The 13,404-nt window shown below is 41.1% G+C and overlaps 1 protein-coding gene across 1 annotated transcript; it reads left to right on the top strand.

Moving 5' to 3' along the window:
* The first annotated feature begins 1,514 nt into the window (after positions 1-1,514).
* Positions 1,515-12,841, top strand: LOC123070814 (uncharacterized protein At4g18490). The gene is made up of 16 exons (XM_044494161.1): positions 1,515-1,734; positions 3,367-3,448; positions 3,715-3,835; positions 3,940-4,125; positions 4,212-4,424; positions 4,511-5,017; positions 5,289-5,471; positions 5,548-5,655; positions 7,910-8,095; positions 8,177-8,348; positions 9,063-9,127; positions 9,217-9,256; positions 9,669-9,821; positions 10,357-10,467; positions 10,559-10,633; positions 12,434-12,841. The coding sequence occupies exons 2-16, from the start codon at positions 3,385-3,387 to the stop codon at positions 12,437-12,439; spliced, it is 2,190 nt and encodes a 729-aa protein (XP_044350096.1). The 5' UTR covers positions 1,515-1,734; positions 3,367-3,384; the 3' UTR covers positions 12,440-12,841.
* The last annotated feature ends 563 nt before the right edge of the window (positions 12,842-13,404 follow it).

Below are 13,404 nucleotides of genomic sequence, written 5' to 3'. Positions count from 1 at the left end.
ACTCATTACCCTGATTTCTTCCATAGCATCTACTTTCTCATTAATAGCCTGCTCCTTTGCTTGTTCAGCTTGCATTATGTTCATTTCTTCTGCTTCTTTCCTTTTCTCTTCCCAATCTTGCATCTTTGATGACCTCTGCAACTCAACTTGCGCCTCCCAGGCTTGTTGCCTTGCTTGCTCCTCTCACAGTACTTCCCTCTCTGCTACTCTTTTTTGGATTGATCACAAGAGGTAGATGAGTACGAGGGTTTGCAACCACATCATCCCATCCTCCTCCACCATAGCTATCCTCATGATCCAGATAAAACATGAGATATTTGTACCCCTCTCTGACCACTTCCTTAATAATGTTTGTATCATTGTTTCTTGACAACAATTTTAGCCCACCTTCATTCATTTGCATGCCAGGCAACAACAAGTAAATAGCAATTCTCCCAGCAGTCTCATACCCCAAGTGCTCTACTAACTCATACAACATCTGCATACAAGCTTCACTAGCATCACAGAAATCATAGCACACTTTGCGGCCATTCAGATATGCCCTGTTACTTCCACTGCCATGAACCCCCCCCCCCCCCCCCCCCCCCCAAAATATGAACTCTGCAGTAAAGAGATCACCGCCTTCCTCTGTTAAATCCACAAAAAACAGAGTTTTAGACGGCTCATGATGAAACCTTGATTTTGTGTAAACCGTAAGCAAACCAGCGCATAAAAGTCATACATTTTCTTTACTAAGCTAGCTCAATTTCGAATGCTACAGTTCTTAACTTTTCTTTAAATAGCAGCAAAACTGTACCATCCTAATACCGGTAGCGTTAAATTAAATTACTGTATTTGTTAAATGGAAAAATAAAAACTTCAGATAGCAGAGTTGTGTTCATCCTGATAGACTGATGCAAGTTTACATATGAGCAGTAATGTAGAAGTTTCTACAAGATTGGGTTCATTAAGCCATCAGAAAGACTGTTGTAATCATCATTTATCAACTCAGCCAGTGATTCCATCAGCAGAATGGGGGCTCACATCGTGGGAACTTTACGTATTAACATACCATACGCTGGGATGACCCCCTTCTCCTGCCGTTGTATGGGTGGCATCGGCGCCGCTCACATCAATAGATGCCAACGCCTTCGCCTCCCTTCGAGATCCGCCGCTGACTGTCACCCACGGCCGCGATCTCCGCCGCCGATCAAAACCCTCCTCCGCCCCAGGCTACGTAGTTCTCGGGAAAGAACTACCCACGAACAGAGGCCTACGAAATTCTCGGAGGTCGATCGATTGAAACAGAGTTCAGTTGGTTCGGCTGGACCAACTCCAATCGCTGACGTGGCAGGGTGAAAGGGCCCAATGTATAACAGAATGTACACAGGACCGTGTCTGTTACGTATTTGCAAGTCTCAGGACCGTATTAGAGCATTTTTCGACTACGAGGATGGTTTTGTTACAGACCAGCGAGTACAAGGATGAAACATGCAATTTACTCACCTCGATCGATCAGGCCCGCTCCAATTCTCAAAAAAGAAAATAAGCCCCGGACTGTGTTCACTGTTCACCCACTTCACCCCCCTGTCTTTTCTTCTTCCGTTCACCTCACCACGCGTGTAGGCGCGCGCGCGCTCGCTCTCGCTCTCCTCTCTCTCTCTCTCTCGTGGCAACGACTGGCCGACCGCCGCCGACCTACGCCAGGTGCCTAGGTATTCGTCGGGCCGTTCGCCGGCGACGAGCACCCACCAGGTGTGCCCACCCCTTCTCTTCCCTTCCCGCTGTGCGAAACCGAGCACCCACGACACCTTCTAGATCCGCCCCTGTTTGGTGCGTTTTTGCCGTTAATCTAGGGCGATTTCTGCTCAATACTTTTTGCGTGGATTTTGGGAAGGTTTGGTGCAGGATTAAGGGACGTCTCTACTCTCCACGCCACCTCTAGGTCTTCTACACCACCCGTTCCGTGCGTGTTTGCGCGCGCACGCTGTTTGATCAAATGTTTCCTTCGTTTTGATTACGGTGTACCGCAACCAGCAAGCAGTGGCATAATTGTGATAGTTTCCTGGGTGTTCGCATGGCTTTAGCATTCCGACAAGTTTCATGATCTTGTTTGATTGCCTCATGGGCTCTTATGAGCAGTAGCTAGTGTCATTGGAGTCGTGCTGTTTTTCAACCCCTGCCGTTGCCATTTTGCTGAAGCTATTTGCTGTTTCGATTCGACTCAGCAAAGTGGTTTTCCTGTTAACGAAATATAATTAGGGCATTTCTTCGAATTCCATGTTCATTTAATGTATGGATGAGCAATTTGGAAACTGAAAAATTCGAAGACCGCCTACAAAAGATATTACTGTAGCTGACAATACTACAAACCTCTAAAGGACATTAGTACTCCTGGTTTTCAAATCTTATTGGAGGGATCTTCAATACTGCTCTCCTTATTTTCGTGCATCTCATGGTTAAAAGGGCGCATTAAGTGTTCTATAAGTTCTCAATGTTTAACCGTGTAGCCTGCTGTCAAACTCTGATTCGCATAGACTTGCTTTACCAAACTTCATTTGATCCTAAGTCTATTGTCAAAATGTCAAATAGAGGCCCCTTGCTACAAAGTTTGTCCAGTAATTTTAATTATTCCACTGATAAAAGAAATATGTTCTGACTGTGAAGGTCAAAGTTAACTTGTAGTTTGTTGTTTAAAATTATTGTCATTCTTCTGCAACCATCTACTGGTATCTAGGATGACATTGCAAACCAAAATTGTTTTCAGTTTAGTTCTAGTTAGTTCAAGCGTTCACTTCTATGGCCCACTTGATGTTTTTATCGATCATAGTAACTTTCTACTTTCAAGTTTCAAGAAATGAGCTGGTGCTCTGAATGGAATGTGCTCATATTATTTGTCGCCTGTCAGATTTTCACGTTCCCCATTGTTGCTGTTTTCTGGATCTTTGGTGAGGTCCTACCCATTAAGCGCCTTGATGAGATTGCCTATTATCTCTGAAAACATGAGCAGATAGGTTTTATTGTTTAAAACTAGGTAATGTAAGCTGAATAGAGGTATGATCTCAGAGAGAGAGATAGGGTCATTGAAAATCTACTAGTCAGTCGATAGACCCTTTAATGTTTTTTTATTCTATTGTTTAATGTCTCTCTATATTTAACATGTGCTTTGTTTCCTATTAAGCATAGTGGTGGGAAAAAACAAATCTGAATTGACCTATTCCTAAGGTGTCACCAGCATAATTAAACATCACCAGCATTTGCAAATGTATTTGGATATTTCCTGTATCTAGTTATTGAGAATGTTAATAATACTGGCATACATGGTTCCTCTTCCACTCTGTGTCTTTAGTGGCTCCTAATGTATTTTCCTTTTCCTTTGGCATGCAGTCCACGTTTGTGGGAACCATGGATGAATCACGAAAAAGAGCTGCCTCTAATGCGAATGCTAAATATACAAGTTCATCCCTTGGTATGTATCTTGTTATTATTGTGTTATGATACTAGGTCATCCGGGCACCTTGTTTCCTTATTATGCTGCACCATAGTCAAACTAATCTTAGACTGCTATATTGAAGATTTCTGATTGATGCTGTGTATGAGTCATGTCCATTGTATTTGTTTCCTGCTTACCCTCGAGAAATTAAATCTACTACATGAGCTGTCCTGTAGACTTGGAAAATGCATTTCAAAGATTGTAATGATTTAACCTGGTGTATTCATGTTATTTATTGGCAGATGAAGACTTTGGCAATGATTTTCTTTCATCTTGGAAGTTACCAAAATCAGGAAAAGATACAATTGACTTTGATGTCGAGTCAGCTCCAAAGAGTAGCAAGAAGTTTAGCTTTGAGAATCTGTGAGTATTGCGCTTCAAAGTTTCCTTAACATTTGGTGCAAACAAGTGGAAATTAGTTACTATCTACTGTTCATATGGTGCTGACAATCTCTTTCTTTGTCCAGTGATGATTTTGGACTTGATGGAGCCTTTGACAAATTATCATCATTTAAAATGGGCATGTCTGATTTAGATTTCTCTAGTCCTCTCAAGAAAAAAGCGAAGAACAACAGTTCAAACGGCGATGAGCTTTCTGAAGGGAGAAAAGTAACTGAAAAAGACAACTTCTCCTTTTCCTTTGATTTTAATGAGTAAGTTATTCTGGCTGATGAAGACTGTTCTTCTCATAAAGTTCACGCAATTAGCTGTTCATTTTGTTTATTTTGTTTCCTTAAAGGCTGGGCAACTTCAATCTTGACACAAAGTTGGGCTTCGAGGAAAATGGTATGAGCAGACCTAAAGAAAAAACTAACCCTATCTCTTCAGAGGGTATCAAGGATCCAGAAAGTGGTATTTCAGGGAAGGGCACTGATGTTCCTGAAGATGGTAAGAGTAAGGAACAAATACAAATACAGAATGCTTGCACTTTGAAGCCTGCTCATTTAACAAGGTAGGCGAATCTAATGAACGGCAGTTGTCTGACTTTAAGTATTAACACTACCGAGCCATCTAACGAAAAATGCATCATTTTTTCAGCATCAATCCTGCAAGTGTGGACCAACTTGAAGTAGATATGGTGTCAAATGATGTGCTTGAAGAGCACTCTAATGAGACATATCCAACAAAACCAGTTGTCAACAATTCTTCTCACAGTTTTCCTTTCGCTGCTGTATCTGGTGAAGATCCAACACATTCGAAAGCGGTAGCAGTTCCTGAGAGCAGCAAGGAAGCTCTACCAGTGGACCCTAGTAAAGTTAATATAACATCAAGGGAGAATAATAGCAGTGAGCAATCAGTTAGTTCACAATCCAGAAACAACAGCACTGAGAATGTCCCCATCTCAAGAAGATCAGGGGGCCAATCAGATTCTCAAAATAACCAGAATGAGCCTGTGGAGGAAAGTACATCTCTTAATGAAGGAAGTCATGGTAACCAATGTTGTAGAGGCACTTCAATGAAGCCTCTAAGGAAGACATCATGCGGGACGAAGAATGTTGAGAAAGGGACTTCAGGTCCAAAGAATCTATCTTCAACAATGCAGAGGTTTATCTTTCACAGAAGTTTCTTTCTCAGCAAAATAAAAACCTTCAACCTAGTGTTGACTGTTGTTTGTTTGACAAGAAAAGTCTATCTTAAATTAGAGCATTAATGTTGGATTAAGTACATTGCACATACATCATTACGCACAACAAATGCTTCATGGAACCCATGGTTTTGTTGAGTATCATATTTTGATTTACTTGTTTGTGACCTAGCTTCTAGTTTTGTGTGTTGATCTCTTACTAGGCGAATGTGTTGTGATACATTTATGCAGGGAAATCAGAAATGTTAAACCTACACTAGTGAATGAAGCAGGAACCTTTTCTCTTCTGTCCAAGTCTGCAAATACGAAAGCAAGCAGGCCTCCCCAAATAACTTCAGAGACTACCTTAAATCAACTAAGTGGTGCCAATAACATGATCAAAAAGACAAATACACATCCTACAGACCTGAACAGGTAATTGATAGATTGGCATGCTAGCATGTACTTATAAAATGATAAAACTGTCACTAATGAGTGTTTTCCAATGCAGGGAACACAAGCATGCAGAGCCTGATAAACATAAAATCATGCCGGCAAAAACATACTGCAAGCCAGGATTACAGGGACTGTCAACCACCTCCATGAATGCCAAACATGGGTACGTAATTATTCACCCTTCAAAGTACAACAATGTGCTGAGTTGGAATATATGCACATGTTTATCTGGGTATGCTCAACGCTGCTGTATTTTCTCCATATTATGATGATGACATGATGATATAGTTTTCATAAGATTTTTTCTGAAGTCCCACCGTGTATGAACTTACCTAACATTGAACCGACAGAAATATCATTCTAAGGCCTCCTTTGGTTTGTTGGAATTTCATAGGATAGGATTTCTAAAAGATTTTTTTTCCTATACAGCCATTTGGTTTGCAGGAATGGATTCCTATTTTTATGTAGGATTGGTTCCTATCCTTCCCATTTCAAAGGGAAAAAAACATTAGCTATGGACCTAATGGAAAAATTCCTATCCTATGAACCAAATGACCTCTTTTTTCCTATAGGAACTGAGATAGTACATGTCATCTCATTTCCTATGACTTCCATTTTCCTATGATTTCCCTATCCTATGAACGAAAGGAGGCCTAAAGTTGGTCTTTCAACAAACTTTTATTGAGTTTATGGCTTTATGCAGGGCTATGGTTTATGCGTTATGTGTGTCCTTATACATCAAAAGTGTGACTACCTTAAATATTTTGATTTTCATTGTATCATTCATAGATGTGGTGGCAGAGGTTTTGTTATCTCTTGATAGTGGAACCCAGTCCATTTCTGGATCATATAGAAAAAAAAAATTGGTGGCAGAGAAGCAACTGATGCATTGAATAGAGTGGACTTGCATCACATGCATTTTTCTACCTTTCGAGTTTACACTAATGACATAATGCTCTTTGTTGCAGTAATATGTATCATTCTCAACTTTCGACAGCATTGGTAGCTAATAAGTTCCGCATGTCATTACGCCATTTTTAGAATCACATAGTATAGAAGGGCACAGCGGTAAAGCTGTTGCCTTGTGACCAGCACCATGTGGTCACGTGTTCAAGTCCTGGAAACAGCCTCTTACAGAAATGTAGGGAAAAACTGCGTACAAAAGAATCAAAGTGGTCGGACCCGTCCCCGGATCCTGCGCAAGCGGGAGCTATGTGCGTCAGGCTGCCCTTTTTTAGAATCATAGTATAGTTTACACGGTAGCAATGTAGTAATAGGAAGTCACTTACCGCAGTGAATGTGATCCTCGTGGAAAGGACCCCCATTGCATTTGAGTTGTAACTAACAACTGTACTTTGGATTTACTTCCTGACAATCCTACATGGCATAATTCTTGATATTTGACGCACTCATGGTTTACCATATCTCTAGAATAAAGTACGACCTTTTCCAGTTCTTAATTGGTATTTCGAGTTCTCTGTAACAGTTAGTCATGATTCAGGTGGTCCGGTGCGACCCCTTGGCCCGGTGGACCGGACCTGGCTTTTGGCACCAAGAGGGTAACCTGACGGCCCATATAACCTTTAGGGTCCAAGAGGGCCATATCCTTTTGACCCTAGGGTCGAACCGCTCCTTCTTCGTGCTTTGTGAGGCGCCGCCGGCCATGCTCCAACACGGGTGGTTGCTTCTGGCGACGCCCACGCACGCCTTGCAGCTTGTGCTGCCGGGTCGGCCGTACGTTCGTATCGGCGTTGTCCGCCGCACCACAGCCACAGCCACGCCCGTTGCCCACGACGGCTCGACGGAGCGCTTGCCTGCAGCTCATGCCGCCGCGCCGGCCGCACGTCTGTCTCGGCGTCGTTTGTGGCACCACATGCACCGCCACACCGTCAGCTGCGACCAGTATACGCACCTGCACACGTCCTGCAGCTCGTGCCGCCACGCTGGCCACACGTCCGTCTCGCGTCGTGCACGGCGCCACGGTCACCACCACGCCCACAGCCCGCGACCGCCCCACAGAGCCAAAAATGGACGTCTTGCTGCTGCCAGACTGGGGGCGCTCACCCTGCTCTATCCCGGAGCTGGTGGGAACACGATATGCGCGTACGGCGCCGGGTCATCCTCGCCGGCATGCGCCCGTTTACTAATTATTAGGGTCGAACCTAGGTTTACCCGTGGCCCTCTTAGATGAGGTGCGGGCCGAACCGTGGACCTGTGGTTTTGCAAGAGGTTTAGAGGTGCAGTAACTGGTCCAAACCAGACTGGACCACTTGAATCTTGAACAAGTCAGTCATCGTAAGTTTGTATGCCCATCTATTTCTGGATTTATCCGCTTCTCTTGTTATTGTTAAGACAGTCTACAAATCTTGTTGGGAGATATTGTCAACCACTGATAAATATATATGCATCTTTTTCAGATTTGAGCCACCTAGTGCAGGCAACCCATCCATTAAGAATGCTCCAAGCAGTACAGCACATACCAGTGGAAATAACTCACTAACAAGTCAGATGCTCCTAAAAGGCAGCAACACCTCTGATATGATACAAGGCACTCCTTCCAAAGATGATAACAGACCAACAACTTTCCAACTGGCCGGATCAAGGTTATCTCTACTCCAATATATCATGTTTTTTGTTCTAGGAATGTTATGTGAAAGGGGACTGAATTATTTTCCTGAATGTAGAGTTTCAAAAGTAGGCACCAGAAGTCCAAAGTCTGGCTTGCTTCTGGATAAAGATTCGGTAAAATTGAGTGGGAGCAAGGGTTCCCCTGTAAGGGCACACAAGATCCCAAACTCCTTTGTTGAAGGAAAAGCTGCATTGCTTAGCCCGTCCATTAGGCAAAACATGCCCGAGGTTCTTTTTGTTCTGTGCAGTTTTATATCATCAAACACATTTTCTTTTATGCTTAAGCTTGTTTCCTTCTTTGCTTTATCCTAATTGCCTTCTTTTGAAGGCTGTGATTCATATTATTGCAAAGAGTTACATTCTCTAAATGCAAACATTGCATTGTTCATTTCCACATTGTGTTGAGTGTTTGTACTCGCTTATTTCATAATGTGCTGAAGTGTTGTATCCGTATAAAACTTTACCCTGGAGTTACAAGTGTTAAATAATATATCAATGTAGAGATTGCCGTATCTTGATACTGCAAACTGATTAGATCATGTGCCAGATCTAAGAGATCTACGATGCAACTACAGAGAGTGCCTATTGGCCTGTCTCTTCAACTATATGATCAATCAGCGCATGCAATTCTTTAATCTAGATATGTGAAATTTAAATTGCACTATGTTTTGAATTTGGTATTATATTTTGAGTGCCAGAGTGCTATTCTATCATGGTCGATCTTCAAGCTTAGACTTGGGATTTCAACCAATTGACATGATCATATTGTGTAGATTATCAATCATTTAGACCTGGACAATAAATATCTTTTTTTCTGTAAAATACTTACCCAAGCTACAATGGAAAGAACATATATAGTTTCGTTATCTGTGTAACTGTGTTCTATAGTATAGGAGTATAATTTTTGGTACTTCTGTTCATGCTGTCAACTACCCTTCTCAGGAATCAATCCCAGATCCAAAAGCCCCTGCTGTGCTGAAACGCGTTGTGAGATCTCCAGCTGTGAGGTTGTTGGTCCGACAACATCTAGTAGATTCAATGTACTTTTAGAGTAGTTCTTTTATTGGAAATAACAAGTTTGCAATTTATCGTGTAGAATATCACCGCAAACTGTTCCAGAGTTGGGGAATCAAACAGTAAGTGTATTGAATATTCCTTAGTTGTTCTATTATTACCTCCAGTTCCAAAGGTTGCCTTGGTACACAGTCAAACATTTATAAAAACGACCATTAATTTGTATTAAGTTTCTAGATCCGACAGAAAAATAATATCAAAAGATATTAGTCATGAAAACCTTCCTCCACACAATATTTTATATCACTACGTCAATAAGTTTGTAGTCTCATGTTTTTCGACTATATTGAGCAAGCGGTTTGCCGCTTTCATGTTTTGATAACTAGAAACTAAGAGTAGCAATTCTACAAGACGAAAGTAGCAGATATAAGCACATCTTGAGATTGTCAGAAAGACAAAAGTGACTTATGTTTGGAACTGGAGGTAGTATTCAGTTATTCACGTCCCCTCATTTTTCTTGATTTCACTGCTTAGATTCAAAGTGGAACTCCGAAAGCTCGTATGGATAATGCAGTTTCTTCCACAATACGGGAGATGGGTGACATTTCAGATCTGGAGTTGCCTGCCATGTTAGAAGATGATGGAAATGTAGAGAAAGCTGAGGCTTGTAGAAAACAGCTTGAAGATGTGAGTAAATCTGCCAACGAATGCTTTATTATCCTTGTCGGAAAATCTGTTACGAGAATGCAAACTAGCAGTTGGGGTTGTTAGTTTGTGTGACTGAGCCTTACCCACCTTAAAACTGATATAGCTTTGGAACTGCACGGTTGGACTTCGGAACATTTCAGGGGCTGCTTTCCCATATTTATTATATTTCGTGTCACTTTACTTGTATTTTAACATTAATATTTAAGACGACTCTTGCTCCCCTTGATCACATGAGAAATATGGAGGGTGAAAATGTAGATGGTACAACTTGCAAAAGGCGCAGAATGCATCTTCTCCAGATCATTAATGTCACGGTGTCATGCAGATAAATGAATATCATCAGTATTCAGTAGTGACTAAGATGGTTATTTGTTTCCTTATTGATAGTGCAGTACTAGTAATTTTATCCTCGATGCAATTTGTATTTTCTTACTCTACGTGAATACACGTGTTGATGTGTAGAGGATCTGAATTAACACTTGAGATATTTACGTTTTCATGTCGTATCATGCAGATGTGCATTTTGATGAAAAAGAAACACACGGAAGCTAAAGAACTAGCAGTTCGGGCTATTGTTAACAACAATATGCTGTTGATGCTAAACCACCCAATGTTTGAGGAGAAAATATCCTTTCCTACTTCTAACTAATTCACATGTTACTACTGTATATTCACATACATGGATGTTAAACTTGGGATTCCTTCACCAGAAGAACCTTTCTGCTCTTCAGAAATATGCCGACAGCATGAGATCCAAGCACTTATTTGAGGAAATTGTCACAATGGATATTGTAAGTTAACACCCTATTCCATTTATATGCTTCTGATTTGGTATGCTTCCTTCATTTCACTATATGTGTCCCTGGCCTCGAAAACTCCTTTTCACTATGTTTGCCCTTGGGCCGAAACCATATTTTTCAAGTGCCATTTCCCCCATTTTGCCCTTAATAACCTTTGTTGTTTACTTGTTTTCCCGAACATCATGACATTGAATGCAGACTGGTTCCAATGCAAAACTGGACATGGTCAATACATGCTTAGCTCCTAGTCTGAGTCATCTTGAGCTTAGCTTTCTATATTTTCTTGTAGTTCTTCGTTTTTGAACCCTTTGGATTTCTGATCCTACCATCTTGTTCTTTGTTTTACTTAACAGTTACGGCTTAAAATTACTTGTTTACCAGCAATCCATTATGGGATAGTAGATGCCAGAAAGTAATAGAACTATACAAAGAAGTCTAGATATCTTGGAGTGGAGGGACCTGAATGCTGCATTTATGTTGGTCTATAGTAGCCTCGGATCATTACCAGCATGGAGTATTATCTTCAAAATAATTGATAAATACCTTTGCAGCACAACTTGGAGATGTTCATTTCCACACATTGGTGCTCTATTAGTTCGATTAGCAAATACTGGTTTATTCCTACATGATGGTTTGCTGTAGAACTATGAACTTAATAAGCAAAGTTATGGAAGCTCAATATACTGCAACTCCATGCATCAGAATATGTGCAATTGCCATACGCGATCCTAGTTCGGGTCTCTTTTTGTTCTTCTAAAGTACCTTAAAAAGTGCTAGACACTGTAATTACTTGGAAGCGAGAACCAGTCACACGAGTGCGTGGGATATCTATATTGCTTTTTCTATGCTAGTTTGACCTTCTTTAATGATTTGGTATGCAAAGTTACCTACTGATTTGTTGAATTTAGAATTTGTCTGTTGGAAGCATGAAACACACCACACTTTCAGACTTTCCTGAAAAGTATCATCAACTATACAGATTATGGTGTGAGTAGCAACTGGTTGGCATGCTATGTTTTGTTTTCCCACCTGCATAAACCCATTTCTGATCACTTGTAGGGATGTTTGGCGTTTTAGTTTATACCATTATGTAATACTTCTATCTGGTTTTATTCTTTTCGTTTAACATTTTAGCATTATGTTATTTAGTAGAACTGTGGTTCCAGATTGCTTACTTGCACATATTGGACAGCTTACCTTGCATTGCATGCATCCCTGTCAGATGACTTCTATCTTCTTGTTTAGGCTGGCATTAGCGCATAATATCATTTTGTTATTTAGTAGAAGTGTGGGTTCTGAATCACTTATTTACGCATGTTGTACAGCATGCCTTGCATTGCATGCATCCTTGTCAGATGACTTCATCTTGTTTAGGGCTAATATCAATTGGCTGGACAACCCTGTGGTTTCCATCAGCTATATCAACCAATGCCCTATTGTTTCAATTGCCAATCGTATATGTTTATTGGGGTCTCTCATAGCACTGGAGTTACCACTTAAGTGGTTACTAGTGGCATATATTCCTAAAGATAGCTTTTTCCCTTTTGAAGTAGGCTACTTGTTCTTTTATACAGTACTTGCATTGGTTCAGTACTTTCAGTTGCAGTTCAAAAGGATGCATAGCTTGTAATAAATTTTATGCGCGGACTACCTTGAGAAGTTGCCTTCTGTTTACAGGCAGTTCAGTTCTGTTAGCAGTTGTAGTAAAGTATCTTCATATTCTGCCAATATGAAGCTTCCTCCAGCATATTCCATAGTTTATAGTAACCCAGTAATATTTTGTTCTGGCAGCATTGATGCGGGAGTACTGTGGGAGAAAAGATGCTTCATCCTGGAGGAACACGGGTAATGTAAATGCAACTAAAGGACATATATAGGGTTCAGCATGTACTTGATAGTTAATACTGAGACAAAGTTCAAACACTACTGAATAGCAAATGTAGTCACATTACTTGCTCTTGTAGAGGTACTTTGCTTGCATGTTATAGCTAGCAGTTGTTTGGAGAATGCTGGAATTAGTAGTTGGGTCGATTCCACTAGGACAAGACCTGAATACTCAAATGGATGACAAAATCCAAGAGTGCATGTGTGCGAAGTTTAGTTCAGTTGTTGAGGTGACTAGTCAATCCCCGGTGCCATCTGTGGTTAAATCCTGTATCAAATGCAATTGAAAAGAAGTCTAGTTTCACATTGGATCAACCATTAATCTAAGGGTAAAGTTAACGATAACAATTAAGCATGGAATAATTATGGTTGGTGACTAGGCATCCCATTCCTTCTTAATCTCGATTCGTAGATTAAAAGCTGGTTAACTTTGGTACCTCTACCTTTTTGTAAGTTGGTGTGTTACAAGTGGTAAATTTTGGCATTTCTAGTACACTTGGTAGTATGTGGGTTGTCTAGCTGCAGTACACTTGGTAGCACTGCCAGGCAGGCTTGGGTGATTACCAACGTAAAACATAGTGGGTGGGTGTCAGCAATACCTGTTGTGTTTTCTTAATTTTGGTTCACGTGGGAAGAGGGCCCTAACGATCTTTGATTTATTGCCTTTTTACTAGACGATTTTGCGTGAACTAGTGCACGTCACAATATGCGTGGTCTTCCCAAGGATGAAAGCAATAGCGACGGTCTCCACTTAAAATGGGTGGTATAACGCCAAAAGCCAATGTGTTTTACATCGTTTTTCGGTCCAGTTGCTTGGGGCTTGGCTAAGTAGGGTAGGGTAGGGCCCCAAGTAGTCGAAGGTGGTGCTGGTGTGGAGG

This window comes from Triticum aestivum, chromosome 3B, assembly GCF_018294505.1.
Source record: "Triticum aestivum cultivar Chinese Spring chromosome 3B, IWGSC CS RefSeq v2.1, whole genome shotgun sequence".
NCBI classification, from domain to species: domain Eukaryota; kingdom Viridiplantae; phylum Streptophyta; class Magnoliopsida; order Poales; family Poaceae; genus Triticum; species Triticum aestivum.
The sequence above is the reverse complement of the archived record's forward strand: the minus strand, read 5'-3'. Positions and strand labels throughout refer to the sequence as shown.

Excerpts from the sequence above, each read along its gene's own strand:
- LOC123070814 (XM_044494161.1), top strand. The coding sequence starts at position 3,385 with ATGGATGAATCACGAAAAAGAGCTGCCTCTAATGCGAATGCTAAATAT. Across the intron at positions 8,349-9,062 it reads TTAGGCAAAACATGCCCGAG|GAATCAATCCCAGATCCAAA; the intron begins GTTCTTTTTGTT and ends TACCCTTCTCAG. Across the intron at positions 9,128-9,216 it reads GTGAGATCTCCAGCTGTGAG|AATATCACCGCAAACTGTTC; the intron begins GTTGTTGGTCCG and ends TTTATCGTGTAG.